At 40.7% G+C, this 26542-nt stretch overlaps 2 protein-coding genes and 1 long non-coding RNA gene across 5 annotated transcripts; 1 reads left to right on the top strand and 2 right to left on the bottom strand.

Moving 5' to 3' along the window:
* Positions 1-288: 288 nt before the first annotated feature.
* Positions 289-4697, bottom strand: ormdl1 (ORMDL sphingolipid biosynthesis regulator 1). The gene is made up of 4 exons (XM_037110645.1): positions 4547-4697; positions 2462-2641; positions 885-1036; positions 289-736 (listed from the first exon to the last, which is right to left on the bottom strand). The coding sequence occupies exons 2-4, from the start codon at positions 2633-2635 to the stop codon at positions 601-603; spliced, it is 462 nt and encodes a 153-aa protein (XP_036966540.1). The 5' UTR covers positions 2636-2641; positions 4547-4697; the 3' UTR covers positions 289-600.
* Positions 4698-4930: 233 nt separating this feature from the next.
* On the top strand, positions 4931-23013 carry pms1 (PMS1 homolog 1, mismatch repair system component). 3 transcript variants are annotated; one of them, XM_037110637.1, is made up of 13 exons: positions 4931-5052; positions 6030-6173; positions 6413-6595; positions 6750-6852; positions 7197-7360; positions 11304-11420; positions 14806-14928; positions 15067-15213; positions 15292-16082; positions 18547-19020; positions 19199-19329; positions 21596-21800; positions 21855-22615. In XM_037110637.1, the coding sequence occupies exons 2-13, from the start codon at positions 6042-6044 to the stop codon at positions 21901-21903; spliced, it is 2619 nt and encodes an 872-aa protein (XP_036966532.1). In that variant the 5' UTR covers positions 4931-5052; positions 6030-6041; the 3' UTR covers positions 21904-22615. The 3 variants fall into 3 exon arrangements, with proteins under 3 accessions (XP_036966532.1, XP_036966531.1, XP_036966530.1); XM_037110636.1 differs by lacking the exon at positions 21855-22615 and adding an exon at positions 22649-23013 and having other exon boundaries at positions 4932-5052; positions 19202-19329; positions 21596-21756; XM_037110635.1 differs by lacking the exon at positions 21855-22615 and adding an exon at positions 22649-23013 and having other exon boundaries at positions 4932-5052; positions 21596-21756.
* LOC119026348 lies at positions 22899-26360 on the bottom strand. The gene is made up of 2 exons (XR_005077120.1): positions 26043-26360; positions 22899-24244 (listed from the first exon to the last, which is right to left on the bottom strand). It is a non-coding gene; the product is annotated as an uncharacterized LOC119026348 (long non-coding RNA).
* Between the last annotated feature and the right edge of the window lie 182 nt (positions 26361-26542).

The following is a 26542-nucleotide window of genomic DNA, read 5'->3' as shown; positions in this document are numbered from 1 at the left end:
ACTTGTCTCTGTTCTACATACAGGACAAAACATTCCCAAAAACAAAAACTGTACAAAGAAAAATGCCTGCCCTTTTCTGATTGAGTTACAAATGAAATGATTCACATACCAAGGAAATCATGCAAATAAAGGAGGACTCCACTCTTCACTCAGCATGAATAAGTTCGACACCCATTACAAAATGAGAGTGTACCGATAAACAACAGGCTCCGACCCTCAGGAAGTAAACATCTTTGAAAAATACATCTGGGAACATCTTTGTGGTTAGAAACAGACTCACACTCACAGTTAGTGTTGCCATGTGAATTGAGGGCAAAGACAGACAAAAATAAACTCAACCAAAGAGCCTCGCCGATTCCCGGGCCAGCCCGGGTCAGCGCCGGCCAAAATTACATTATTAAATATTCACATACGTTAGTAATGCTTATGGCATCCTGTCGTCTACAAACCTGTTTATTTTTTTTTACATTTCACCTAAAACCTGATAAATCTAAACAGTGACGCTTACACAAACTGTACGACTTAGTACACACATTGGTGGTACACACTACACAGGAATTAACTTGTGTTGCTACGAGGCACAGCAGAATTTACAATAACTTAATACTTGTTGATGCCGAAGAGTCTGACGCCGTGTAGCTGCGGCAGCTTGGGGATCAGGACGCTCAGCAGCGAGGCCGTGTTTATGACGAAGTGTGTCGTGTCGTATTTTGTGTAGAAACTCGCGAGAAAGTATCTGTGGAGCAAAAAAAAAAAAAAAAGTTTCACTCATAAAAATAAAAGAAATAATTCCTTTCATACAAGAAATGTGCATTAAGATAAAAACAAGTGTTTGTATAAAAATATGAGTGTAACGACAGAATCAAACGATATTTAGTACATACAGAATGATTGGTGAGATGGTGAAAAACTTTCTAGATGACGTGAACTGCACGCCGTAGTCCAGCTGCTCCCAGTGTGTAAGAAGTCTGGCTTTTCCCTGGTCGGGGGTCTCGAATGGCGTTCCCTTCACTGCGTGCATAAAGACATACATTCCCTGTGGAGACACAAACAGTCAGTAGTTCACTTAATACAGCCTGTGGAGCACAAAGCCGTAACAGATAAAATAAAGTAACCAGCCTTCATAAAAAACTCAGGCTTTTCATGATGTTTACAGTGCACAGAAAGTATTTAAGAAGTTAAACCATTTCTTGTTTTCGTTGCAGTTTATAAAGCCTCTGGCGGAAGTACAAAAGTCTGTTTACTTTCTTATCATCTCACAAATCAGTGAGAATTAAAGTCAATAACCTGGTTGCTGCAGGAGTTCTTGTATCTTTGTAAAAAGAGTGGTTTTCAAACTTTCTGAGTCGTGACCGCTTGAAAAAATTAGGCTCGTGTTGAGGCCTGCCTCACATTCACTGGGACTTTTAACTCAAAACAACCTGAGAGTAACAAAACGAACAAATCTCTCATAAATACTGCTTCTTCTTCTAAAAACTGTGGACATAAATGCTAACAGAAATAGTAAACATGAGGTCATGGGCAGTAATTCAAGGCAATTTACCTCATGTTTACTATTTTTGTCAGCAATTATGTCCACCGTTTTTATAATGTTCCAAAAAGGGTCACAAAATGAAAAATGCCACTCTCCAAAACAGACTCAACCCAATGTAATAGGTAAAAACTTTTCCCAAGACCAACAAAAGTTTATTTTTAGAGTTTATTTTTATCTCCACGACCACCTGGCAACCCCTGGAAAGTAACTGGAGACCAACTTGGGAGTCCTGATCCGCAGGTTGACAACCAACGAGTAAAAGAGTGTTTAAGTTAGAAAGAGTAGAAGCAGAAGAACAGAAACAACACATCTCCTGCCTGCTGCTGGTTGATAACTACATATTCAAGAGCCAAAAAAAGAAAAAGGACAGGATGATGCAGATTTATTGCCAAGAAAGCTAACTTGGGAATGTCCAATTACACAAAACTCATGAATTCAGCTTTAAATGGAAAACCTGCACTACAGGCCGACGAGTAATAAAAGCTAGAACGCTGACATGTGGCTAAGTCATAATCAGCACACTGCTGTTGTATTGTGTGGAAAACAATAGGCTATAGTTGACCCCAGTCGTTACTGTTAATAGCCTTCCGTATTGGCCGTGATAAACAATCCCTGTTAACTACACCATGTCGTCACACACATGTTCCTTTATTTGAGGCCAGCCATGTTAACAATGAAAGGTCAGTTTTGTGAAAATTATCATAATGGGCCACGTGTCAGGCTGCCAGATGGACGGGCTCCCCAAAAATAGAGCAAAACCTAACAAGCACAGGCAAGTCATGAGGCAACAGACAGTCCAACTGATAAACGTGTATTTGGAGGTCGATGTGACGATAATCTGATAATAATCTGATGACCTAGTTTGCAGGTTTGGTCTAGTGGTGGTGAGCAGCAGCAGCAGCAGAGAATGTGTGAGATGTAACTTACAAAGTTGTGTATGACATTAGTGAGCGTCCACACCACCGGCACGCTGAAGAAGGGTATGCTCAAGAGCACAATGTGAAGTATTCCGACACCGAGCGCGTAGGTCAGCCAGATGCCTCGACTGTTCATGACCCGAGTGTTTGGGTTCACCTCACTGTGTGCCACACCCACATTCATTCTGGTCTGTGAACAGAAGACACACACATATATTTAATTAACAATTTACACCTTTTCTTTTGCATTGAACTTATTTTTTTCCTTTCCTTTCTTATCAGCGATCCCTCAAAAGGTTGTGAAATAATAAGTAAAAAGTCTACTCGGACAGCAAGATGACACATGCACAGCTGTAGTGCCACGTCACCCAGAAGTAAATTAACTTAGATGTTGTTTTGAAAATGGTGTCTGAACATCTCTTGTCTCCATGTTGATGACACGGTCACTGTTTTTAGAGATGATGATGATGAAAAGCTTTATTATGTCGAGTAATCGGTTTGAACAACCTAGAATTACACAAGTGTGTTATAAAACTTTTTTTTTTTCATTTTTGGGTTAACTTTTCCCTTGAGTGTACAGTACAGTACATATATATATCTATACACAGGTAGCTGATCTTTACTCTGCATCAACCAATTTCAGGTAAAGGGAAGGAAATAATGGTGTGATAACATCTGTACTTTCCTTGCTGTTGACACGATCAACGCTTTTACAGATGATAATGATTAAATGCTTTATGACGTCTGGTGTGAACAACCTACAATTTCATAACTGTGCTAAAGAAAATCTATAAAATTGCTAAGTTAATGCCAGATGTAATTTAGCAGTTGCCACCCAGCAGCGAACAAATATATTTTTGAAATCCACAATAATCACTAATGAAGTTTTACTCTGGGCAAAGTTAAAAGTCTTTTAAAAACACATGCTTGCCCCCTATTGCCTTTTTTTAAGAAAACTTTTTTTTTTTTTTAATGTTTCTGTTTAAAAAAACAAACGAACATAACCATAACTATGTATGTGCAGACAACTTAGCAGGTACTTAAATATAATTTATAGTGTGTGTTGACACAGACCTCACTTAAACCTTATACATTTTTCAAGATTTGTTCTTCACCCCCATGTCATGCCTGTAAAACATCTATAAAATTATTATTTTTTACTCTAAATGATTTAAAAATGTCAAATACACTTTGCATATATCGACATGCGACCTGCAGAAGAGTGCAGAAGTGCCTCATGCAAAGCAAAACACGTTCAATTAAAGCACTTTGCTCTCCCTGCAAGTCTAATAAGATAACAACCAAACATCTTGTGCAATCTTATTGAACTTTGGCCTCCGGCACAGTTTGGAGCTGCCATGCTGGATAAAAGACCAGAATTTAAGTTGAGATCATTAAAGACACATTCACAAACTAGACCAACATCAACTGTCAAAAAACATGCATGTCTTCAACCTGAGTTTGACCTAATTTCACGTCTCAGTCTGACATTACATGAGCCTTTTCATCCAGACAAAAAACTGTCCACAATGACTCCAGTGTGACATGAAGATATCTGCTGCATTTGGGATGCTGTTGCTCAATTCAGTTACCAGATAAGAGCTTTAAAGTTGATGCAAGATAACGGAACTGATAACAACACCAATTCCATGTAGAAAGTGAGTATCTGCAACCCCAGGAATGACTGGGAGGAAAGCAAATAGTATCTGAAGATAAAGTTAAACAGAAATCATATGGGATTTGGTGCTTAAACCACTGTCACTGGCTTAGGCTATTTGCTGACTACTTTTCGTAGCTACACAGCCGCTAAAACACCTTTAGATAAACAATTCAAGACATGAACTGATAATACTTATTACTGACTAAATGTGAACGCATGCTATTTATCATTTAATATCCATCTCGCACTGATAACTAGTTGTGTAACATAAACATCCCGAGGACATGTTTTCGTTTCCAGTACATAACCCAGACCAAAGCACCACTATTCTACACCAAGTTCTTCAGCGTCATCGCCTAAATAAGAAACAGCACGCAGTGCTATGTGGTTAAAATGGACCCTTTAACACTCACACAGCCAGCAGTGTAAACTTACAGGTAGTAGCGAGCAGTGGAGGTATTTATAGAAACAAACAGCTACGGAGAGAAATGGTTTATCTCCTTGTTGATGTGTGCAGTCAGCGCGGACAGCACGTCGTAGACTGACCCGAGCGGAAGTAGACGTGGTTTCAAGACAGTTGTGAAGGGTATTTACTGCCCTCAAGCTGCCTTCTCAGGCTGTATCCCGCCACTATTAAATTCCACGAAATTTACGCTGATGTTAAGGTTTCGATGACACGTATTCAAAGTTAGAGAGTTACAGCTCAACCATGTTGGTTTAAGGCAAAGCAATCATGGCGAAAAATCGGTTTCTGTGTACCTGCTAGTCTAAGATCAGGGTGAAAAATCCTCAGAAGGTTTCTATGAGCCCGCCCTTGTGCCACTTCTAACCAATCAGCGTGCAGTGAAGGGGGCGGGAATCAGGCTGTTTCCGGCGTGTTGGCTCGTGTGTGTTGTTGATGAAAGATCAATGTGGAGCCGCTGTCAGAAGGACCCGCGAAAGTGAGTGTTTAACTATCTTATATTGTAGTTTATCATCGTTAACATTCAGCCTAATATGAGTTTGTAATGTCGCCATTAGGTCGGGTTTTTAATTGTAAGCTTAAGACTCAATGTAGCTAAGATAAGTTGTAAGGCAGCTAGCTAACGTGAAGCGAGCCTAACTTACTGTAAATGGCTTTATTTATGTGTTCACTGTTACCTGAGGGTTATATTTTATATTTAGTTGATTCTCACTAAATCATTTCATGACTGAAAACGATATCTTGACTGTGTCGTCTCGCTGTGATCTGACGTGTTGCTCTCTAGCCACAAATTTGATCTGATCAGGTGACAATCAGGTGTCATATTGTAGTTATGTGGTGATTTATACTTTTCTAGAAGTCACCTCATTAAAGCAAGTTTTATTTATGCGTGACTTAACTTGGAAGCTCACATTTGTTAGATGTTAATATTATTGCTATGATCAACAGGAATAAATCACTAGTTTTGACATTAAAGCATTTTTTTAAAATCAAGATTAATTGAAGGTATGTAAGAATTGACCTGTAGACAGCAGCATATCAGCAGAGTAACTGCTAACTGCTTCTACCTGGAACTGCCTGTAGCTTGTTAGCTCAGTTAGCCGTGCAGCTAGTGGTCCAGACTTGGAGCTCAGAGCATGGGGAGGTGTTGGTGCTGTTTACACCTCCCAGCACCAGAACTTTGAAACCATTCTGTTGATCATTTTTCTGAAGTCTTGACTTTTTTCAACAAAAATTCTTAGATATTACACTTTTCAATGCCAGTGTGATTTCTTGTGGTGTTGAGTCAACTGGACTTCTGGATCCATCACAGAACTTTAACAATAACAATGAGGATAACAAAAACCTGAGGCTCACATTCATAAAACTGAAGTTATTGCCAGATGTAATTGTCAGATGCCAGTCAGCAGCGTACACTGATATGTACGTCACCCCCCCCATGTCATTCTTCAACAGATAACTTAAATCATGAAGCAGCTGCCTCCAGACACGGTGCGGCTGCTGTCCAGCTCCCAGGTCATCACCTCCGTGCTGAACGTTGTGAAGGAATTGATGGAAAATTCGCTGGACGCTGGAGCGTCAAGCATCGACATAAAACTGGTACAGTGACTAAATTACAGACTTTTGAACAAGGAGAAATGTATGTATTTGGAAATTATGAATGATAAGTCGACCTGTCCACAAGATTTGCATTTGTAGGTTTAATTGTAAAGGTGGTGACTCCTTCAGTGAAACCAATCTGAGTGTATGAAGTTATCCCTCAAACTTTAAGCCCTGCTGAAGTAAACCCCTCCTATTGCACAGACAGTCAGTATTATATACTTTATTTTTCATTGCAGGAGAACTACGGTTTGGACCGGATAGAAGTGCGCGACAACGGCCGTGGAATCAAAGCTGCAGACACTCCTGTGATGGCCGTCAGACACTTCACTTCAAAGATCTGCAGCCACGAGGACCTGGAGCGGCTGGAGACGTACGGCTTCAGAGGAGAGGCGCTGGGCTCCATCTGCGCCGTGGCCGAGGTTAGTATCTATTAAACTGATCTATAAGTTGTATACATTTGCTGAACTCATGAATGGAAAATATATTAATCTCACTCATGCATACATTTATGATATGAAATCTACTTCCTGGTACAGTAGATGTCTTATTGATCTGTGTCTGTTTGACCTTCAGGTGTCCGTCATCACAAAGACACAGGAGGATGACATCAGCACGCATTACACGCTCAACTTCACAGGGGAGATTGTTTCTCAGAAGCCGTCTCACTTGGGTCAAGGTGAAGCAAAGATCACTGAAGTGTCTCTTTTCATGTTGGCATTACTCACAGCAGGAATTTAGTAGTTTTTATCTGTTGTTTGTTTGAAGTTGGTTGTTTCATTTCTCAGTTTTTAAAATTAAATGAGTTCGCTGATGAACAAGTCTTAAAGGGATCTCATAAAACTCTTGATGATACAGGTAGTATTTGTGTTTGTTGTGAAGAGTTTTAGAATAACACACCTTGAACGTTAAATTTCAGCCTCATGGTGTCCAAGTAGATTCCTGAGTCCTCTAAACTTGTTGTAGGAAAAGTGAATTTTACACCAGAAGCAGTTGCACATCTCCCCTCTCTGTGTTTTTCAGGTACAACAGTGAGCGTACTGAAGCTCTTCAAGAATCTCCCCGTCAGACGGCAGTACTACTCTTCTACCAAGAAGTGTAAGGAGGAAGTGAAGAAAGTGCAGGACCTGCTGACGGCCTACGCCATCATAAAACCTGACCTGAGGCTCACGCTCGTTCACAACAAGGTCAGTAACGTCTCCTCCTCGTTTAGATCTAACTTAGTAAAGACAAATCTGAAGGTAGTGCCAGATGTAATATGTATATGTATGAAATAAGATATGTTACTACTATCATCACTGGTGACTGATGAAATGTTAAATTTGGGCAAAAGTTAAAATGACTATAAAGACTGATTGTTTGGGATTTGCTGAACATACAGATTGAAAGCAGATAAGTGGACTCAGCTTCACGAGGGGAGTGAGAAGTTTCTCAGACATAATTCAAGATGAAAAATACATTCAATACTTGTCCGCAGTGAAGTTTCTGATACTAGTTTAAAGATTTATTGGGTTTTAGTTTCTCTGCTCGTCCTGTTTGTGCTCCTCCGCTCACATCCACCACAAGGTGTCCTCATTAGTCTTAGAATGACTGAACCAACAACACTGATGCAAATCGCCCTTCAGTTTGTGTTAATATGCCATGTATTTGCAGTATAGTGATATACTTGTGGCAGCCTTAATTGATACATGTAAGACTACATGCTGTAAGATTAGTGCATAAATATTGGAGCTTTTTTTCGATCTTAGAGGGAAAAAAGGGAGAACTGATTTCATTAAGTTCATCTGTCCATAACATTTTTATACTGCTGCTGGATTTACTAATGCTAGTATTAATAATAAAACATTATTATTATAAAGCACTTTCTCAAATATTATCTTCTCTCCTATTATTGTAACAGCAATAATAAAGTGCGAAGAGAAAAATTAACTTGAGATAAAAGGTAAATTAGTGCTCTGATTTTTGTTTTCAAATATGTTTTTATTGAACAGTAACACATGATTATAATATATTGTACCAAAGGAAATTAACATTAAATGTTCATTAACAATAAATCAATAAATGACTACATGCAGACAGTGTTAAGAACAGAACAAATGGAAGGAAGGAAAACCCACAAATCCCACAAAGAGCCTGGACATGTCCGACAGTCTACACTCCTTCTAATTTTCACACATTTGATAATGAGAAATACTCCAAAAGTTTAAAATGTATAAATGTGAAATGTTTATTGTGGACGGCTTCTTTTGGCAGTCGGGTTTGTGTTTGTGCCTCTCTAAAGATTATCTGTCAGGAGCTCGTCAGGTAAATAATTCATCAGACACGTTTGTGAAGACAGTAATTGTCTGCAGCCTCCTGTTGTTTTGTTGTCAGCACTAACGCGACTTATGAAATCGTTACGTGTGACGGAAAATAGTAATTAGAAACACAGAGACTGAACGAGGACAGACTGACCCACCTGAGAGAAGAGGGCTCCTGTGCAGGTTAGTTGTTTTTTATTAAAAAAAAAAGCTTAAACTCAACTACATCAGAATTTATCTATAACTACTGAGAACAAATCATAAGTTGGAGGACTTTGATTAATGTGCATGTGTTTAAGAAAGAAATACTCAAATCCACACGGGACGACACTCAGCTGCTAAAGAGCACTTTTAAATATCCAGTTGTTGCAGCAGGAATTCATCTGAGTTTTTAACCGATTACAAAAACAGGAGTGATGATAACATTAATAACCTCACATGTATTTATTGTGGTTGCAGCTGACCGTCACTTCAGTTTCTGATTCATTACATCTTTTTATTATTGTTCTCTTCATCGTTCAGTCTATACAGCCTCAGAAACTTGTGAAAGGCTGAACGTGACACATGAAACAGCTTGTTTTGTCCGACTCCTGCTCCAAAAGTCAAACATATTGAATTAATGACATAAAACAGGACAACAGCAAATCTACACAGTTGGAATTAAAGAACGTTCGATACTTTGACAACTTTGAGATGATCTCATGACTGAAAGAGGATTCAGCTGTGATGTAAAAGTCTCCTGTTCCTCAGAAAGGTTCAGATGAAGTTAAATCTGCTGTCAACAAAAATGTTTGTATAGACAACCTCTTCAATTTAAATGTATAAATCTGACAAGTGTGCTCTCAGTAGAGTGCATACGTCCGCCCTGCAGTAATCCAATATCAGATAAAACATGTTTAAATCCACTCAAGTTTTATTTAGATCCACATCAAACTTTACTCACACCAGCCATCTAAATACAGTTTTTACAGAAAAAGTTTAACAGACTAGTATTTTTTCTGCAGACTTCCAACTCATTGCACATGTCCCGAGGAAAAATCAGTGTGTACTCTGAAACTGTACAGTTGATAGGTGACCCTATCAAATCTACAATATGTTGTCTTAATCAAATAAAATGTTTGACTCGCCGCCAAACAAGAGCCTTTAACATGAGTGCATTATCATTACAACTACTCATAGTCACTCTACAACTCTACATTTTAGAGCTACAGTCTCTGATTTGGTGTGAATGTTCAGAAACAAATGGAAACAGTCAAATAACGACTTGATTGTTGAGGTCGTCGGCAAAAGAAGCTTGATTAAATGTAACCAACACGCATGGCGAAACAATGCATCATATTAGACAATGTCCTGATTCACTGACTTTATTTTGAAAAGATTTATCACCAGTTGTCCTTGTTTTCGTCGGAGTTTCACTGAAGTTGCATGTTTTTGGTTTGAATAACAAAAAACTCACTAATCGTGTTTTTTTGCTGTTCTTTTTTAAAACCCGTTAGGTTTGCTTACTTTCTATCAGCTGTCTCCTCGGCTGCACGGTTAAAAACTGCAGTTATTTCAGATTGTTCCATTACATAACATTAGATTAATCGGCCGTGGAATTATTTAGCAATTAGACATTTCCATCCGTCATGCTCGTTCCCACCACAGCTAACTGTCAGGTGCCCCAAACACAAATATGGCTGACTGTGAACTGTGATTTGGCTGATTATGACGCCTGAGTAAGTTGCTGAACACAGCTGCGGACTTAACCCCAGATTCAGTTTCAGGCTGCAGCCAGTTTGTACACAGAAGTGTATAGGTGCTGTGGGTCACGGAGGGGCCACTCGAACGCTATATAACTTTCATAGAAATGGAGGTTGTCAAGGGAGGGTAGTGAACCCTATTTTGTACAATCAGCACTCAGTTGCCCCTATCCTTTATCTCCAACTCTGCTATTCGGCCTGTGTCGTGTTTCACAGCTTCTTCAGGAACTGTTTACAGGAGTGATCCGTTTACATGTGCCAAATTGCGTATTTAATAGCAGAGACATGCCCTGCAACGGGAGTGCATGCTTTTAGAAATCAACACCCGGGAGATATATTCACCGGTGGACACAAACTACAAGCCCACACACGGGTGTCAACATATTTTCTTCCTAAAATGTTTTCTGGTCTGACATGATCCCGAAATGATGTAGATTAATTTTTAGGAACATAATCATGAGTGAAGTTACTAAATGTAACATTGAAAACAGAAAAACATCCAAGCAGAGATTGAATGTTTTTGGATCAGTGTTGTCATTGCGAAAGTCCCTCAAATGTGATATTATTTTCAGCACATTTTCACGACAACTTCTTCCAGAAACTCAGTTGTTGATCTAAAATAATGTTGTATAACATGTGTAATGAGTATAACCATTAATGTGGCACCAACTACTGTTCCATATCTTTGATATTTAAAACAAGTTTTGAACATTACATGGGCGCTATGCAGTTTTTGGAGAAGAAATTCAAACTTCAAACTCAGAAATATTGATATTGTCCATGTCTGAATAAACAAGCTGTACTCAGAGGAATATAAGGTCCCTGTTTGAGGTAAAACCATATGAAAGTGCGTTTATTTATTTAGTTTATGTCAAAAGATCTTTTCTCTTCTGATGTAAAATTTCTCCCCTAAAACTATGTCGTGCACCTTTTACATCTGCAGTTTGAATCTCTTCGCAGAAATAAAATGTAAGACCTCCAGTTACGTTGGCGGCTCCGTGGCCCAGTTACTATCTTGACAGGTGTTTATGCAGTGCGATTCGCCTGATGTGGACTCATGGAAGTTGACTGGTGTCATATTGTTGCAGGTGGTGGTTTGGCAGAAGGCCAAGGTGGCCGATCACAGAAGTGCCCTCATTGCTACGCTGGGGCCCAGCGCCGTTGCCAACCTGCTCCCCTGCCACCATCACCAGGAGCAACCAGAGGTTAGTTAAGGGGAAAAATGCAGAATGAGAGCAACACGGAGCAATTCTGCAGAATTATGACTTTTAGAGTTTGTGCTTGTTTTAGATTTCTTCTTCGGGTATGTGCATGAGTGAAATAATACTAGGTAATGCTGTTTGTACAGCTCCCATTTTCAGGCTTCTGGTTTCATGATCAGCTGTTATTTTTATTGTTCCACACGGACCGTTAATCAGCTGGACAAAGTCACCTTTGAACATCTTGAACGATGCAGAGACCGCGTGGAGTGCAGTGCACTCTGATGGATGAACATCGCGGCCACATATCACGGCTGAGCTGGCACAGCTACACCTCCCGCCTCGTGCACACACCTTGCACTCTGTGCTCTCAAACTGTGGCTCTCATGTCCCTCTGCCCTTCATTATGGAGCCATTCTGGCAGCTGATCACACACGTGCAGCCTTAATAAAGCTCATTGTCACACAGTCCATCCTGAAGCAGCATTTCATTTAGTCTCATTATCAGAACAGATTCACATCAAACTGTTAATTTGAAATATTAGCAAAATCACAGAGCGCCTTGTTAGCCTGATGCTAACAAGCACATGCAAGTTAACCACCTTGATTCAACTCGACCCTTAACTTTGATGGTACATGGAAAACACTGGTGCTACAACTTTTTCTAAACTGAAATTGGGCTGGATTTAAAACATGTTTTTCTTCTGACGGCAGAGGATTCTATCCAAGGTACCGACCTTTTTCTTCGACCTTCAGGCCCGATACAGCACCTCCTATTCAAACAGTATTTTTATTCTCAGCCATTCACAAACACGCTCACACCAAATTTGCAGCCATCACGTGCAATTTGGTGTTCAATATCTTGCCCAAGAACACTCTGATGTGCAATCTGGGTCCAGGGATTGAGCCACTGACCTTCTGATTAGTGGAGGAGTAGAGCTCATCCTATACTTTGCTGGAAATTAAATCATTTTAAATCATTCCAAGCCTCTTTTTCAGTGTTATAGTCTCTAAAGGGAAAGTTTTCATATTGTCACATATTGGAGAACACATATGCCAATACTGATGTGTCTGCTAATATCAGCTGATTGTACCAGTTTGGCTTTAATACAGAGGTTCTCCAGATGTTAGGCGACTCTTCTTACAATTAAAAGTGAAAAGTGAAATTACAATTTCCACTTAATATGCTTCTCATATCGCTGTTGCAAAGTCTGACAAAATGATGTTTTTTCATATCTTTCAGCTCTATTGTGACATGTGGTTTAAAACAATGTTGTTTTTTTCTTGTCTCATTGTTTCTGCACATGTAGTGACCCATTTTCTAAACGCCTGAAAAAAAAAAAAAAAAAGGGGACACAGACAACACGCTTGAAAAAGTTGACTCGCACCAGAACTTTGTGACGATGACTCAGTGACGCAGTTTCATTTGTTTTCTTAAGGTCTAATCTGAGCTGTCAATGTTGTATTAAATGCCAAGTTAAGATGGATCCTTTCTGCAGAGCAAATGAGAGCATGCACGTTATACTTGACCGTGAGCTAATCACCTCATCATGAACGCCTGGTCTGAAGCCAGCGAATGTGGTCAGTTGGTGGCTGGCCAACTATTTCTCTTGCCCTTTTCTCTTGAGTTCTTTCCTGATGAAGAGTGAGTGCTTTTTGTTAGCTAAGCTTTGCGGTGCTGATCGTAATTGAATTACTGTCGAGCGGTAACTTTCTGCTTGGTCACGGTAGGTGTCATGTGGCTCGTACCTGCTGCCAGGCTCCCAACTAATTTAGTCTGACAGATATGGAGCAGCCCTTTTCACCCCGTTTCTCTCTCATTTTCCTCTTTGTTGTTGTTATTTTGCTGCAGCACTTTGGTGCCCACTTATGAGAACAACCTTTCACCTTTTCCTCTGACTCCCTGTAGCAATGAAAGAGAACTTTTCTCCTCTTTGTCCCCAAGACCAAAGCTTAGTGATCAAGGGAACCAGGTTGACAATTTCACCGGGGCCTCGCTCGGGGAGAGTTGTGAGAGCTGTTCCTCTGCAGAACAAAATGTGACACTCGTTTTTGGCAGCATGACTACAAATAGCTGCGGCCCTTTGGGGCCAGAGGTGCCATTCGTGCTCTCATAAAGTGACCCTAATGAGCAGAAATAGAGAGAAGCATATGTGCCCCGACCTGAAACCGCAGTTCATTTATTAACTTCATTGGCGTGCGTTGCTGCTAATAATGAGCCCGAGGCCATGTGGAAAAAAAAAAAGAAAAGAAAAGCGGAGCTATTCCGCTTGCAATCTGTAGAACATTAATAGCTTTCCATAATTTCTTACAAGCTTACAGTTTTAAGGGCAATTGTTCAGTTTTATGCCGAGTCATCAATTTCAGCTCACGAGAACTGCCTCTGGTGGGATTCTAGGTGAAAGGTTGTCATGTATGATGCACATTTTAACCAGCTGGCCGGGCGTGCACATGGTGGAAGATTCATGTCCAAACACAAAGTCAAACATCTCCCCGTCTTTCCTGATTGTTTCATAATTTACAGTGAAAAGAAGTTTTAATATTAAGACGTGAACAATGTGAAGGAGTTGTTCACTGATCCTCCTCATTACGCTGCGTATGTACAGTCAGTAAGCTGTGACCGGTGCCTGTTTGTGCACAACCAGAACTAATGGCTCTGTTCCCAGCTGTGCAGCTGTCAGTGGAGTGGATCAACCGTGCCATCCTAATTGAAAATGTAATGATCGTAAAGTTTATGTAATGTCAGCCAGCTGCTGAGCATGTCAGTTTGAGAAATGTTTGCAAAAGCATGAAGGTCTCGTTTCAGGAACCCCACTTCCAAATGTATTCCATTATAACGACTCAGGATACATGGCATATCTTGGGCGTTCCTATCAGGGTTCTGGATCTGGATCTGAGTGACCCAAATTCCAGTTTGTTTGATTAGTGAAAGAGTCCCTGAAAATGGGGTCTAGAGTACGTTTCTTGTTTACCTGGGTGCAGTTCACATCAGATGTTTACTTCCTTTTCTATGTGTATATTGGCGGACCACAAACCAACTAATGTACACACACAAATGTAATCGGGTATCGGCCATTCATGAAATTGCAAAAAGACAATTGACTTTACAAGTGCAGCATCTACACCAGTTAAATATTAGGTGGTGATATGCATTTTAAAAGTCTGCCACAGAGAAATTCAGAGAAGAAGGAAGAAGAAGAAGAGCACACTGTTTAAAACTCATTAATAAAAAACTGACTTTGTTTACGTAAGAGTGAAAATATGACCGGTCATAATACCGTCAGGCTCCAGTTATGAACTCCATATCATTCATCCCTTATTACGACCTTTACTTCTTCTGTAGTGTCATTTTAAGTTCATTAATATTTTATTTCATTTGTTTTTTTTTTCAGATTGTTTTGGAGGGCTTTTTTCCAAAACCTGGAGCAGATCATTCCTCCACAAGTTCATCAAACCCTGACAAGACATTCATTTTCATCAACAACCGACCCGTCAACCATAAAGAGATAATGAAGGTAGAGTCATTTTGAATAATTCAAAATAGCAAAGATTATACAAGAAATACTTGTTTTGTATCTAATGACATTTTTTAAAAAAAAATTCATATTTACATGCACACGTTCTCCTGGTTGGGTTGTGTGACCGCTCGTCAGCTGTTGCGTCAACACTACATCGCTCAGTATCCGGATGACTCGGCCCGAAACCGTTATCCCACCCTCATGCTCAAAGTGACGGTTCCGCCCTCTTCAGTCGACGTCAATCTGACGCCAGACAAGACCCAGGTTCTCCTTCAGGACAAGGTAGCTATAAAACCCAAGCCTGGATAGATGTGACTAGAAAATTAAATTCTGTATAACATCAAGTTTTTGTACATTTAGGAGGCTGTCCTGACCGCAGTCGAGGCTTTTCTGGTTTCTCTCTACGGCTATCGGCCTCGTGGTGACCCGCCAGCTGAGACGCAGCTCGTCCGTGAGAAGTGTCCCTCGCCCTCAAGTCCTCTACAGGCTGATGCTTCACGACTGGACAGTGAGGAGGTTTTAGAGGTCGATGTTGATCTTAGCAAGGTCCTCAAAGATGCTCCTAAACATGGTGACACAGCAGTAAGAACTGATGCTCCACTGGACCCTCTGACCCCAAACAGCAGCTCCTCTTCTATAGCAGAGGACTGGATTGTCAACCAGATCCCAGCAGGACCAGAGTCTAGTTTTTCTCTCTATGATGATCAGACAGCAGAAACATGTTCAGCTAACAAATCTCCCGAGAGACTGCAGGATGAAACCGTTTCAGGTGCAGAGACAAACAAAGACCAGTTATCAGCTGAGGACTGGAGCCGAGGGACGGCTTTGACCGACCCCGTATCAGGAGAACCCCTTCAGCCCGTCAGAATCCACCAACCCTCAAAGGACAATCACCCAGACTCGGACGAGGTCAAGAGTCCGAGCAGCTCGAACAAAAAGATGCTCAACGCCATCACGGAGAAGCGTGCTGCTCTGACGGCCTACGACCTGATCAGCAACCGCGCCATGAGGGCACCGCTGTCTCCCGCCGCCCTGTTCGAGAAGGAGGCCAGAGCCGAGGTCCTGAGGGAGAAACCCACAGCCAGCCTGCAGGATATCAGCGACGCCGTCCACGAGAGGTGGAAAAATCTGAGGGAGGAAGACCGTAAGAAGTGAGTTTCCAGACCTTCACCTTTCCAAGCAGTTGTTTCCACTTCTTGGTTTTTTGCAGGGCAGGGAGAGGGGGGAAAGTCTGACCTGTCAGTCGCATGTGAAAGGCCTAGTCTGGAAATTTTGTTGATATGAGCTGTGTTTCTAATTTCCAGACAACTGTGTCTAATAGGGACTTTCGGGTAGATGAGTTTTCCCGCAGTGCAACAGGTATCACTGATGTCGAAATGTCCTCTGTTTCCAAAGAATGCCATCTAAACAGTTGTTTGGCTTGATCCTTGTCTCACCCGTGCCACATTGGGTCATTGAGGGAGCTGGACATGGAAAGTCCTTGAATTAGATGTTGAAGAATTTGTAGGAATCATCGACTGACATGAATTGATATTTCCCCTTTTATATACAGTCTATATTTCTTAGAGGTTAGAGATCCACAGAAAAATGTAATCGCTAAATGATTCCAGCTTCACACGAGTCCCTTTGACCATTTAAAGTCTCACCTACACACTTACTTCACAAGTGGCATGAGGAGTGACACATAGTTGGCTAGTCTGGACCAGATTTGGCGCAGGTACAGATGGAGGTAATGAGTGTTTGTGTTTGACCCCTGCTCCCCCCGCTACGGTCAAAGGATTTACATTAATGACGGTAAAACTGGGATGGAGTTATTCAAAAAACAAACAAACAAGAGAAAAAAGTGCATCGTCCTTAAGACTGAAGATATTTCGAGAGCGAAACACTTAACAGTTGTTCATAAATGAGTGATATTAACAGGTCAGAGAGCACAGTGCACACAGGCCGTAAGTAACTGTTAACTTTTATGTCATTTTCATTGCATCAGAACCAATTGTGAAATAAGAAGCGAGGTAAATCATGTCACTTAGTCATTAGTACCTAAAGTGGTCCAGATGCACTCGGACGCGTCAGAGCTCAGCCAGTAGCATCATGGAATAACTCCATTATACTGCGCTGAAGGCACTTCAACCCAATTATGTTAGATTACTGCGTACCAATTTAAAGTAATTGCAAAGTTGGAAAATGTGTATCAGCAGTAGTTGGGGCCTTATATAAGGTATGGACGAGTGTATGGAAAAAGACATCTGGCCCTGCCGTCTGAAACATGAAATAAGACGTGGCGAGGACTTGGCTCCTTTCAGCGCCACTGTTAAGTGGCACACCAACTTCTAGGAATTTCACTTACACAAGTTCACAGAGCAGGTTATTTGAATAACGGGGTGCTGAAGTGTAAGCCCTAATGCTTAACATATGAAGATCTATGGAAACATGAGTTGGCAAATAACCATTTTGCTGAGGAAGGCAAGGTATATTTATATATATCTCCAATTCCAAGGTGGCACTCCGTGTCTGAACTCTTATTTTAGAACAAACTGTGATGTGTTTAGGTAGAAAACAACTGATGGCAGCTGAGCTGCACAAAAATTAAAGGAGGTTATCCACAGGTTGAGGTTTCTGTTGTTTCAGCATTATTTTAATGGCTAATTTGAGTGTGAGGCAAATCTTAAATATGTTTTGAAATAAAGTAATTTCAGTTATTCCAGAAAATTAGTGTTGCACTTCCATAAAGCTGGAGGATTGACAAATGAAGTTCCAAAGACAGCAGATCCTACAATTCCCATAATGCATCTTTCATTAGATCAGTCTGTCTCCCAAATGCCCACAACTTCTACATCTCCTATTTGAAAAACTGTGTGTTTTTTTTAATAAGTTCAAACTGAACCTAAAATGACCCTCATCAGGGTCATTTTCTCCTAAATTTCATTCTTCCTTAATTGTGTACATTGATGATAATATAATCAGGTGGTTAAAAAACCCGGCACATCCTTCAGGACTCCCCTGAAGTGGATTTTTAGTCGGCCCCTTGACAAAATGTCTTATTAGCAGTTATGAAATAACAACAAAGACTAGTTAAGTTGAATGTCATTTTAATTTTTATTAAAGTAAATGAATCAGAACAAGGAGACTGTGTGTTAATGATGCAAAGCAACAAAATTCTTGCAAATCAAAACATCTCAGAAAGAACTTGAGATATACGCCATTTTTTTTTAACTTACATCATCAGCTCCACAAAAAAAAAAAAAACAATGACCCCGACTGATTTTTGGATTTTTGGAGCTGAAGTCGATACTGATGTATCGTTCGATACACAGAAAGATTTTTGGCAATAATCCCTCAAATGTGTTCATCAAACACTTGTGACAGAGACAGAAATTCTACAGTTAACTAATGAACTTTATCGTCTGAACTGCACTAAAACAGTGAACTTCATTGGGAATTTAATAACTAAAAATTGTCCCAAGCATCTTTTTCTGCATTAGAATATCTCCAGTGTTGAATTTTGTACCACTTGCCTGGTCGGGAAAGTAAATTTCTAGATTTACTAGCCCGCAGTGGTGTTTTACTTTTCATTACTGCCACTGTGACTCTAGAAGTCTTGGTTGTTCTCTGCAGGTATGAGGTGAAGGCAAAAAAACACCTGGATCACCACGACCAAAGGACCAAGCTGGCCTCTGCTGAAGGCCCCACAGAGACCGGCACGATCGCACCGAGGGTCCACGCACAGGGCCAGAAACGCAAAGCCCCGCTGTCCAACCAGAAGCTGCTGGACGAGCTCTTCTCCGCACAGCCCCAGAAGAAGAGCAGGAGCCTGGCGACGGCACCGAAGCCCTCGCTGCCCCTCCCCTGCAGCGTGCCTTCCCTTCGGCTGCAGCTCCAGCGCCTTTCATCCCAGAGCAGCGCAGTGCCACGGGGCCTCCGTCTTGTAAACCGGCTGGCCTCTCAGAGCGCCTGGGTCATTTTATGTGGTCAGAGGCTCATGTTGTTAAACCCATTTCGAGTGGAGGAAGCCTTGCTGTTTAAGAGACTCCTAGAGAATAATATACTTCCAGCAGTGAGTCTGCAGAACCCTATACAGTTAACAGATGGGTAACGTATCACTCATGTCTCACCAGAAAAAAAAAAAAAGACATTTGTTTTCTTTGTGGAAAACTGCACACTCATCCAGTTTCTTTACATACAGCACATATATGTTAGAGAGGCTTATATAATGTCTGAAAATACACTCATGTTGTGTTTCAAACATCTCCTTGTCTCTCTTCTCTAGAAGTCTAGGGGGGGCTGAATATATCGAGGCTTTGTGCAACATGGAGAAGCAAAGTCCTGAGCTGAACGGAGGAGCCTTCTTCTCCGATCCAAGACTTGTGGCTAATGGTTTTAAAATCCATCTCACTCCAGGTACATCGGGAATAAAATTTCAGGCTGTGACGCTGTGGCAAAGTAATGCTAACAGGGATGTAAACATAGGCACTGTCCATAGCACAGTGTAGCAGGTCTACAACTATCAGAGAACAAGGCTTCCTTATTTTGTGAGTCACGCTGTTTAAAGGTCTCATGGATTGTCTAGTTTTAGTTAACAAAATGTTAAGAGCTGTTTTTTAATCATTAATGTCACAGTTCACCAGTTACTTAGAAATGTCAAACATAGAGTCACGACTAACTGGATTACAGGCAATTATTCCTTTGTATCGGATTAGCTGTGGATAAAACAAAATATTCTCCGTTCCTCAAGAAATTTGTCGACTGCATGAGGAAATAGAAAAGTTGTAAATATTGAGAGATTTTTTTTTTTATTTATTTAAAAACATTTTCTTCTTATAAATCGATCACGACAACTTTAATTATGCCTTTGACATGTTATGACAACGTAAAGGATAACTCTGTGTTTACAGGTCTTGAAGAGTACTTATGCATATGTGAAAAGTTGCATTGTGGGTAATGTAGTCACCAGGAAGTGGAATAAAAAGGTGATATGTCCAGTTCTGCTGTATCAATTATGATAATTTGTTTATAAACTGTCCACAATGAGTCCAACCGTGTTAAAGGAGCGGTCTTCTTTATACAACTTGGTGTCTACATTACCCATAATGCAACTTGGCCACTTAGTGACATCACTGGGAGTCATTTATCAGATTATATGCAGCTTCCTCTGGAGCCACAAAAGGCTTTATGCTACTTTTTTCACATCTGAAGTAGAACTCCCTAAGACCTGTAAACATACTTAAATGTGTGAAGTTGGTGGAATTATCCTTTAATCACTCAGCAGGTAAACAGCAACAGTAAATTTATCACACATGGAGTCTGTTATAAGTTATCTTTGAACATAAGCACATATTTCAGGCTGCATTACAGCAAAGTGATGTAATTCTCTAAACTTAACAGACTGTTTTACTTCTTCTGTTACTTGCCTTTTACCCACTTAGTCACTATATTCACACTACTGTTGATTATTGATCTGAAGTCTTGTTAATAATGTGTTTAATATTTTCTCAAAGCACCAAGATATCGATATTGAAGTCAGGCCTCTTCGGTCAAAAAATAAATGTGATATTGATTTTGTTGTTCAGTATGTTTTAGTGCCATTTGAACCACCTGTCAGTAAACTGTAGCTTATACAAGACATGCAAACAAATGGACAAAGCAGTTTTTTTTTTAGGGAGATCACACTGGTTCTAATATTGACCGATCATAGATTTACTGATTGTTCTGATCACAGTGTAGTTTAACATATAAATAAGATAAAACAAGTGGATACAAGTCACAAACACAATCCAAAGATAAACTATCGAACTCGTGTTTTTCCAGCTTCTTCGTCGTTAGCGTGACATTATTTTCTCTGTTGGTTTGCAAAGAGTATAACGTGTCCTGCGAGCGTCGGTTGTTTTTGTTGCTGGAACGGTTCACCCCAGTTGACATTGGCTCTCTGCCCGACAGAGTGGTCTCACAGTGGGTTCGTACCCCAGTGTGCAGGTGATGAGAATGGTTGCCCTTTAAGAAATTCGAGGAATTTTCATTTGGCACTGCCAGCCTCGGTGGGTGTGCATGGGACTGAAGTTAGCGGCACACACGAGATGGTTTCGTTGCCCAATCTGTGCCGCATATCTTCTGTTTTTGTGTTAGGATTGTTCAGCATGTGATATACTGTTTGTTTTTATAGCCTGGTACTACAGATTTATAGATTTTAACATTTTAAATGAAACAAATATGTGTCAGGAGTTAAATTCTCTGCTATTACAATAAGGACATTTTTTCCTGTCAGTCGTTTCAAGCTACATCATTTATATTTTATGCAGTCTCACACAGACAACACAACCAGCACAGAAAAATGTATGAAATTTTATAACCGTCTCTACTTCTCCAGGTTCTTTTTTTTTTTTTTTGTTTTCATTTTGCATCCAAAGTCATGTATCAGAAATATAAATTGTTGATGATTTGCAGTATTTCCTCACGAAATGAGAAGCTATCATTCTTCCACCCTACAAGACAACTTCCTTCCAGTCTGCTGGGGCTTCTATTAGTCATTTAACACTCCATTTGGCCCTTCGCTTGTTTGACTTGGTCATGAGTCCGGCCGTAAACCACAATATTTATTTATTATTCTTTCCTGGAGATAGTAGTAGCGTCTGGAGTATATTAATCCTTGTTTTCTGCTTGTTTTGGCCAGGCCTCACGTCAGCCGAGAGACATCTGGAAGTGACGGCAATGGCAGACTACGTGCCTTTCCTCGGCGTGGAGGACCTCAGGGAGATCCTCGCTGCAGTTCTGCACAGGAAGGCCACGACCGTGAAAGAGTGCCGGCCACTTAAAGTGACAAACTACCTACAAGTGAGCGATGCTGCAAAGATTTTAAAAGGGTTAATTTGTAAAATGTGTCCAAAATTTTAGTGTAAAGAATTCAAAACACGAGCTGAACAGAACGTGAAGATTGAACAATGCTATGTGATCTGTTGCAGAGATACATACCGAAGTTAGCACGCTAACCAGCTAGCCCGTCTCATGATAACACTTTGTACCTCAAGAGGTGATAGTGTGATAGCCCTTTTGTTTCGTATACCAGATTAATTATTAAGAATTTAATAAGTCAACAAAATGTCAAGACAGGAAATCATTTTTACACCTGATTTTCTTACTTGACAGAAAATAGAACCATGTACCGTCTGAAATCAAGTTTCTCTCTTTTGCCGAACTAAGACCAGCTTCATTACTTCATTAACTCATCATAAAACACACTTCATTCAAACTGACATAAACTTGTTTTTTTTTCCTCACAATCGCTTCTGGGTTGGTCGATATAAGATCTGGAAATATTTTGGCTCTATGTGCTTTTTTTTTTTGCTAACTGTTGATGCCTAATTCTCTCCCTCGTCTGCCGCTTCACTCCTTTCCTGTCGTATCTTCTTATCCTGAGTTACAGTTCTGGTTAGCGCCTCTGTAAATCGCCTCCTTACTTTAACCCGTCGCCAAACTGACCCCCGTCGATCTCGGCCACTGCTCCAGTGGATGTGAGGTTGCAGTGTGGGCTCTATGGCTAACTGAGCTACTTGCTAACTGCAGCTGTAGTCACTCCAGATCGCTACATCAAAGAGTTTATTGAGCAGCAGTTAGCGGTTATGGTGCCCGCTACAATTTTGGAGCTACATTCAAATTCTGGTCATATCTTAGAAATTACAAATATCTTTATCTTTGTTTGTTTAATTAATTATCTTATTTCACACAGGGGGAAGCAGTGCGACTTGCCCGTCAGTTGCCCACAAATTTGTCCCGGGAAGACGTGGAGGAAACCCTGCTCAGGATGGAACAGCAGCTTGGTGAGAACAAACGGACCTGCATCCACGGGCGGCCGTTTCTCCAACACTTATCCAATGTTCCTAATACGGACGAGGAGGCTGAAGCTCTGCAGAAACTGAGGCCTTTAGAGCTTAAAGAAGTAGACACTCTATAAAAAAATCACAATAGTACAACATCTGTCTTGTTTAAAAGCAACTTTATGTAATTTATCTGACATGCTTAATTATTGGTCTAATGATTTTCAACTTCGTTACAAACAAAGAAGTAAAAATAAAGATATTTTTTGACATTTTATTCACGTTTTACGACTCTTTAATAATAGCTCAGTGTTTGTAAGAATATGTACGATATTTTCAGCAATATAATCAGAGGAGGGATGTAGCTAAAGTACAAATTTGAGGTACTTGTACTTTACTTGGTGTATTTCCATTTCATGCAACTTTATATTCTACTCCACCGCATCTCAGAGGCAAAAAAAGTAAGTTTTACTCCACTACTTTACAGGTTGGTTACTTATAGATTACAATTTTTCATTCACTTCAAGTTCAGTGAAAACTTTGTTTCCGAATGTGTAGATTTTTTACTCCAAAATAAACAACTTCCATAAATTTAGATGTCATCTGTCTTGAGAAAAGACAGTGTGTTAGTCACACGGTTCATATGTATGAATGATAATGCAACTCAGTCGAGTGCATACCTCCGCCAAGGCCCCAACAGTCCCCTTCCATACTCTTCTAGATACCTGCCACCTAAATACACCTTATTTTTTTTTTCCATCAACATCCATGCTTCAAACAAAAACATCTAAAAATGCAAATGTTAAAGAAGACGAGAAAAAACGTCCTGGATCTGCCCCTTTATCTGGATCCATAACAGAAGATAGTCGGGTCTATTCTGTCCATGTTTTGAGGAAATCTGTTCATTTGTTTTTTGTTTAATTCTGCCTACAAACCAACCACCAAACAGACTCGGGTGAAAATACAACCTCTTACAATTCGATACAGTCGCACAATAAAATGAAGCCAGTGGAAAAAAATCTACCAGCATTAAAATGAACATTTGTCTGCAAAGTTAAACTTCATCCTTCTCTTCTGTCTTGTTTACAACACACACATTTACTGTTAGAATTATATGTTTAAAGCAACTGGATTAACAACAGCAGTGTTCAACCTGCAGAGAGACATCCGACTCCCCGACTTGATTTCTGTCCAAAGGTATCTTACTACCCGAAGGCCTCATTGTGGCACCGTTGGAATGGATATTGCTCCGAGCCAGAGATGTACACTGTGCCAGCAGCTACCCATAATTCTTTTCCCTCAATTAGTGCCAGCTGCTCGGCCTTTAGTATTGACAGATAGTTGTATATTATCCCTGGCTGCATTAAATGCTTCAGAGATTTGCACTGTAATTTCAACCACAAAGTTTAGCAAATCCTTGACACTGCGCTAACTTGTAGCGCTGCCACTTCCTAAAGACATTAGTCTGTTACGCCATCGTTCTCGTGTTCAGTGCTGCTTGTGGTTTCCTGTGGGGAAATAAACAGAATTAGACTTTAAGCTCTATAAATAAATGTAAAAAGAGAGAGAGAGGACTGGCAGATGTCTTGAGTCTGAAAGTATTAGATTTTTTTTTAAATCATTCACATTGTTTTTTTAAATCTTCAACAGGATTTATGTTATTGTGCCTCAAACAGGGGGTTTAATTGGAGAAAATACAGTTTTGTCATTGCAGGAACGCTGACTGTGATTTCACCACGCTGCAGCCGGAGTACATATAGCCACCCGAGGTTTTTCACTCATCGCCTTTTCATATGGACACTGAATCCCACCGCAGGGAAAAGTGCAATCTGATCGTTCATCTTATGATAATATTATAGTTAGGACTGTGAAAGGTCAAACCACAGCACATGTCTTGTTTTACGTGGCCTCTGCTGAGAGAACCCACAGATGGCTTCAGCATTGCTGCAGGGCCAGCGCTCTGCAAAGTGCCTCTGGGAAGGGGAAGGGGATAAATGCCAGCGAGGACCCCCGTCCCTCCTTTCACCCTCAGCTCCCCTCAGCTTTCTGCCCCTCTCGCTCCTGCAGGGACTCTTGTCTGAAACTCCTCTCTGTTGGATATGTGCTCCGCCGGTTGCTCGTGTCCAGAAATGCGTGCAGCAGCAGAATCTACTCTGTACGTGCTGCCTTCGGCACCCAAGGGGCATATCAGAGTAATTGGGGAGGATTAACTGATGATCATCTTTTGACCATGTGACCACGCTGTTTAAAAGGTCAGCGGCGGTTCGTTTTGCCAGCTGTCTTTTAAACCACCTGTTTCACTCTTTTTGACATTTTCTGCAACCGAATTGAGGTATTTGCAGATGATTAACCCACAGCGACGAGGGGGGGGGGAAGAGAAGTTTTGGAACGGATGCAAAATGTTGAATATCCCAAGCTCGATACAAGAATACTCATGTCACATATAGCGTCATCTAGATAGTTATCTGTTCTCCGATTACGGCTCTAATGTGCAGAGCTACTGCTTCTCAGGTTGTATTCAGCAGCCAGGGCAACTGTACACCACTTTAACAACCCAGAAGTAAAAGTGCTCTTTAACAGAGTCATCAAATCCAAAATAAAATGACATGAACTATATTTAACCCCTTTCCCGCTCTAATTTTGGAAACTGGAAAATGAGAAATAGTCACAAGGAGTACCTTTGCCCAGTGCCGGGTACAAGCAACACCTGTTAATCTTTAGAAATGTGAAAATACATTAACAGAAGGATTTTCATGCTCCTCTGAGAATGCACGATCAACGTAATATATCATATCACCAGTTTAAAAACAAGAGACTTCTGCCTTTGCTTTAAATATAAAGGAACTTGGAAAAAAAAACTCATGATGCCGTCACTTCAGATGATCCACAGATCCACAATCTTACGTAGAAGCTATTTTCTTTCCACCAAACTACACCTGCTAACTGTCACCGTGCAGACGTCTACGCGCAGATACGAGGCTACCAAGCTAATGAAGCTAACGTTGCTGCTCAGCTGAGAAGGATGTCAGTTTACAGCGCAGGCCCCTGTAATTAGTCTGAAGTATATCCTGGCTTTTTGCAGTCTAAAAATGTAACTAGTAATGATATAACAAGTACTAAACTCAGTACCCCCAATAGCAAACACAAGTCTTGCAGACAGGTTCTAGTTACGTAGGAGAGACGTAGAATGGGGAGAGTTTGTGAAGTAGTCAGACTCTGGCCAGACGTCAGCGTTTCATCAGTGTCTCACCAAACATCTTCCCAAACAAACGCTCCCTGTTCTGCTTCTCTCCAGAGCATTTTTACCTGTTTTTGTTGTCATCAGCTGGATTTGTACAGGACCGTGTTCACCAGAGGAGTCCATGTGAAAAGGTCCCGTCTTGTACCGTAAGTGCAGAACTTTTCAAAGTTGTGTCGCTGTGTTCTCTGACATCTTCAGAAAGACTGTATGTTTCAACACGATGGTTCAATACATGCGATATATGTCGTTATCATGATATGAGACTCGATATTGTGTGAGATTTTGGATGCTGTTATATCACAATAAGTCGTAGGTGTTGTCTTTCCCTGGATTTAAAGGTGAGACAAGCATATCCTGTGTTACGTTACCCAGCCGCTAGCGTGCTAAATTGTACTCAGCTTCCCACATTGTAGCCACGAGCACACAAGTGACATCTGACGGCAGCAACACATGAAATATGTTTTTTTTTTTAAATCATCCCTGCCTCGAGGAAACTGTCACGCTCGCTTCGATTCTCTCTGAACGTTTGTTTTATTATCGTTTTAGCAAGTTAACCTACAAGGAT

The sequence above is a fragment of the Acanthopagrus latus genome, chromosome 9, assembly GCF_904848185.1.
Source record: "Acanthopagrus latus isolate v.2019 chromosome 9, fAcaLat1.1, whole genome shotgun sequence".
Taxonomy (NCBI): domain Eukaryota; kingdom Metazoa; phylum Chordata; class Actinopteri; order Spariformes; family Sparidae; genus Acanthopagrus; species Acanthopagrus latus.
The sequence above is the reverse complement of the archived record's forward strand: the minus strand, read 5'-3'. Positions and strand labels throughout refer to the sequence as shown.

Coding starts and splice junctions, on each gene's coding strand:
- ormdl1 (XM_037110645.1), bottom strand. CDS start 2,635: ATGAATGTGGGTGTGGCACACAGTGAGGTGAACCCAAACACTCGGGTC. Junction 1,037..2,461: donor CTAATGTCATACACAACTTT/GTAAGTTACATC, acceptor GTGTCTCCACAG/GGAATGTATGTCTTTATGCA. Junction 737..884: donor ACCATCTCACCAATCATTCT/GTATGTACTAAA, acceptor TTTGCTCCACAG/ATACTTTCTCGCGAGTTTCT.
- pms1 (XM_037110635.1), top strand. CDS start 6,042: ATGAAGCAGCTGCCTCCAGACACGGTGCGGCTGCTGTCCAGCTCCCAG. Junction 6,174..6,412: donor CAAGCATCGACATAAAACTG/GTACAGTGACTA, acceptor TTTTCATTGCAG/GAGAACTACGGTTTGGACCG. Junction 19,330..21,595: donor TAAAATCCATCTCACTCCAG/GTACATCGGGAA, acceptor TGTTTTGGCCAG/GCCTCACGTCAGCCGAGAGA.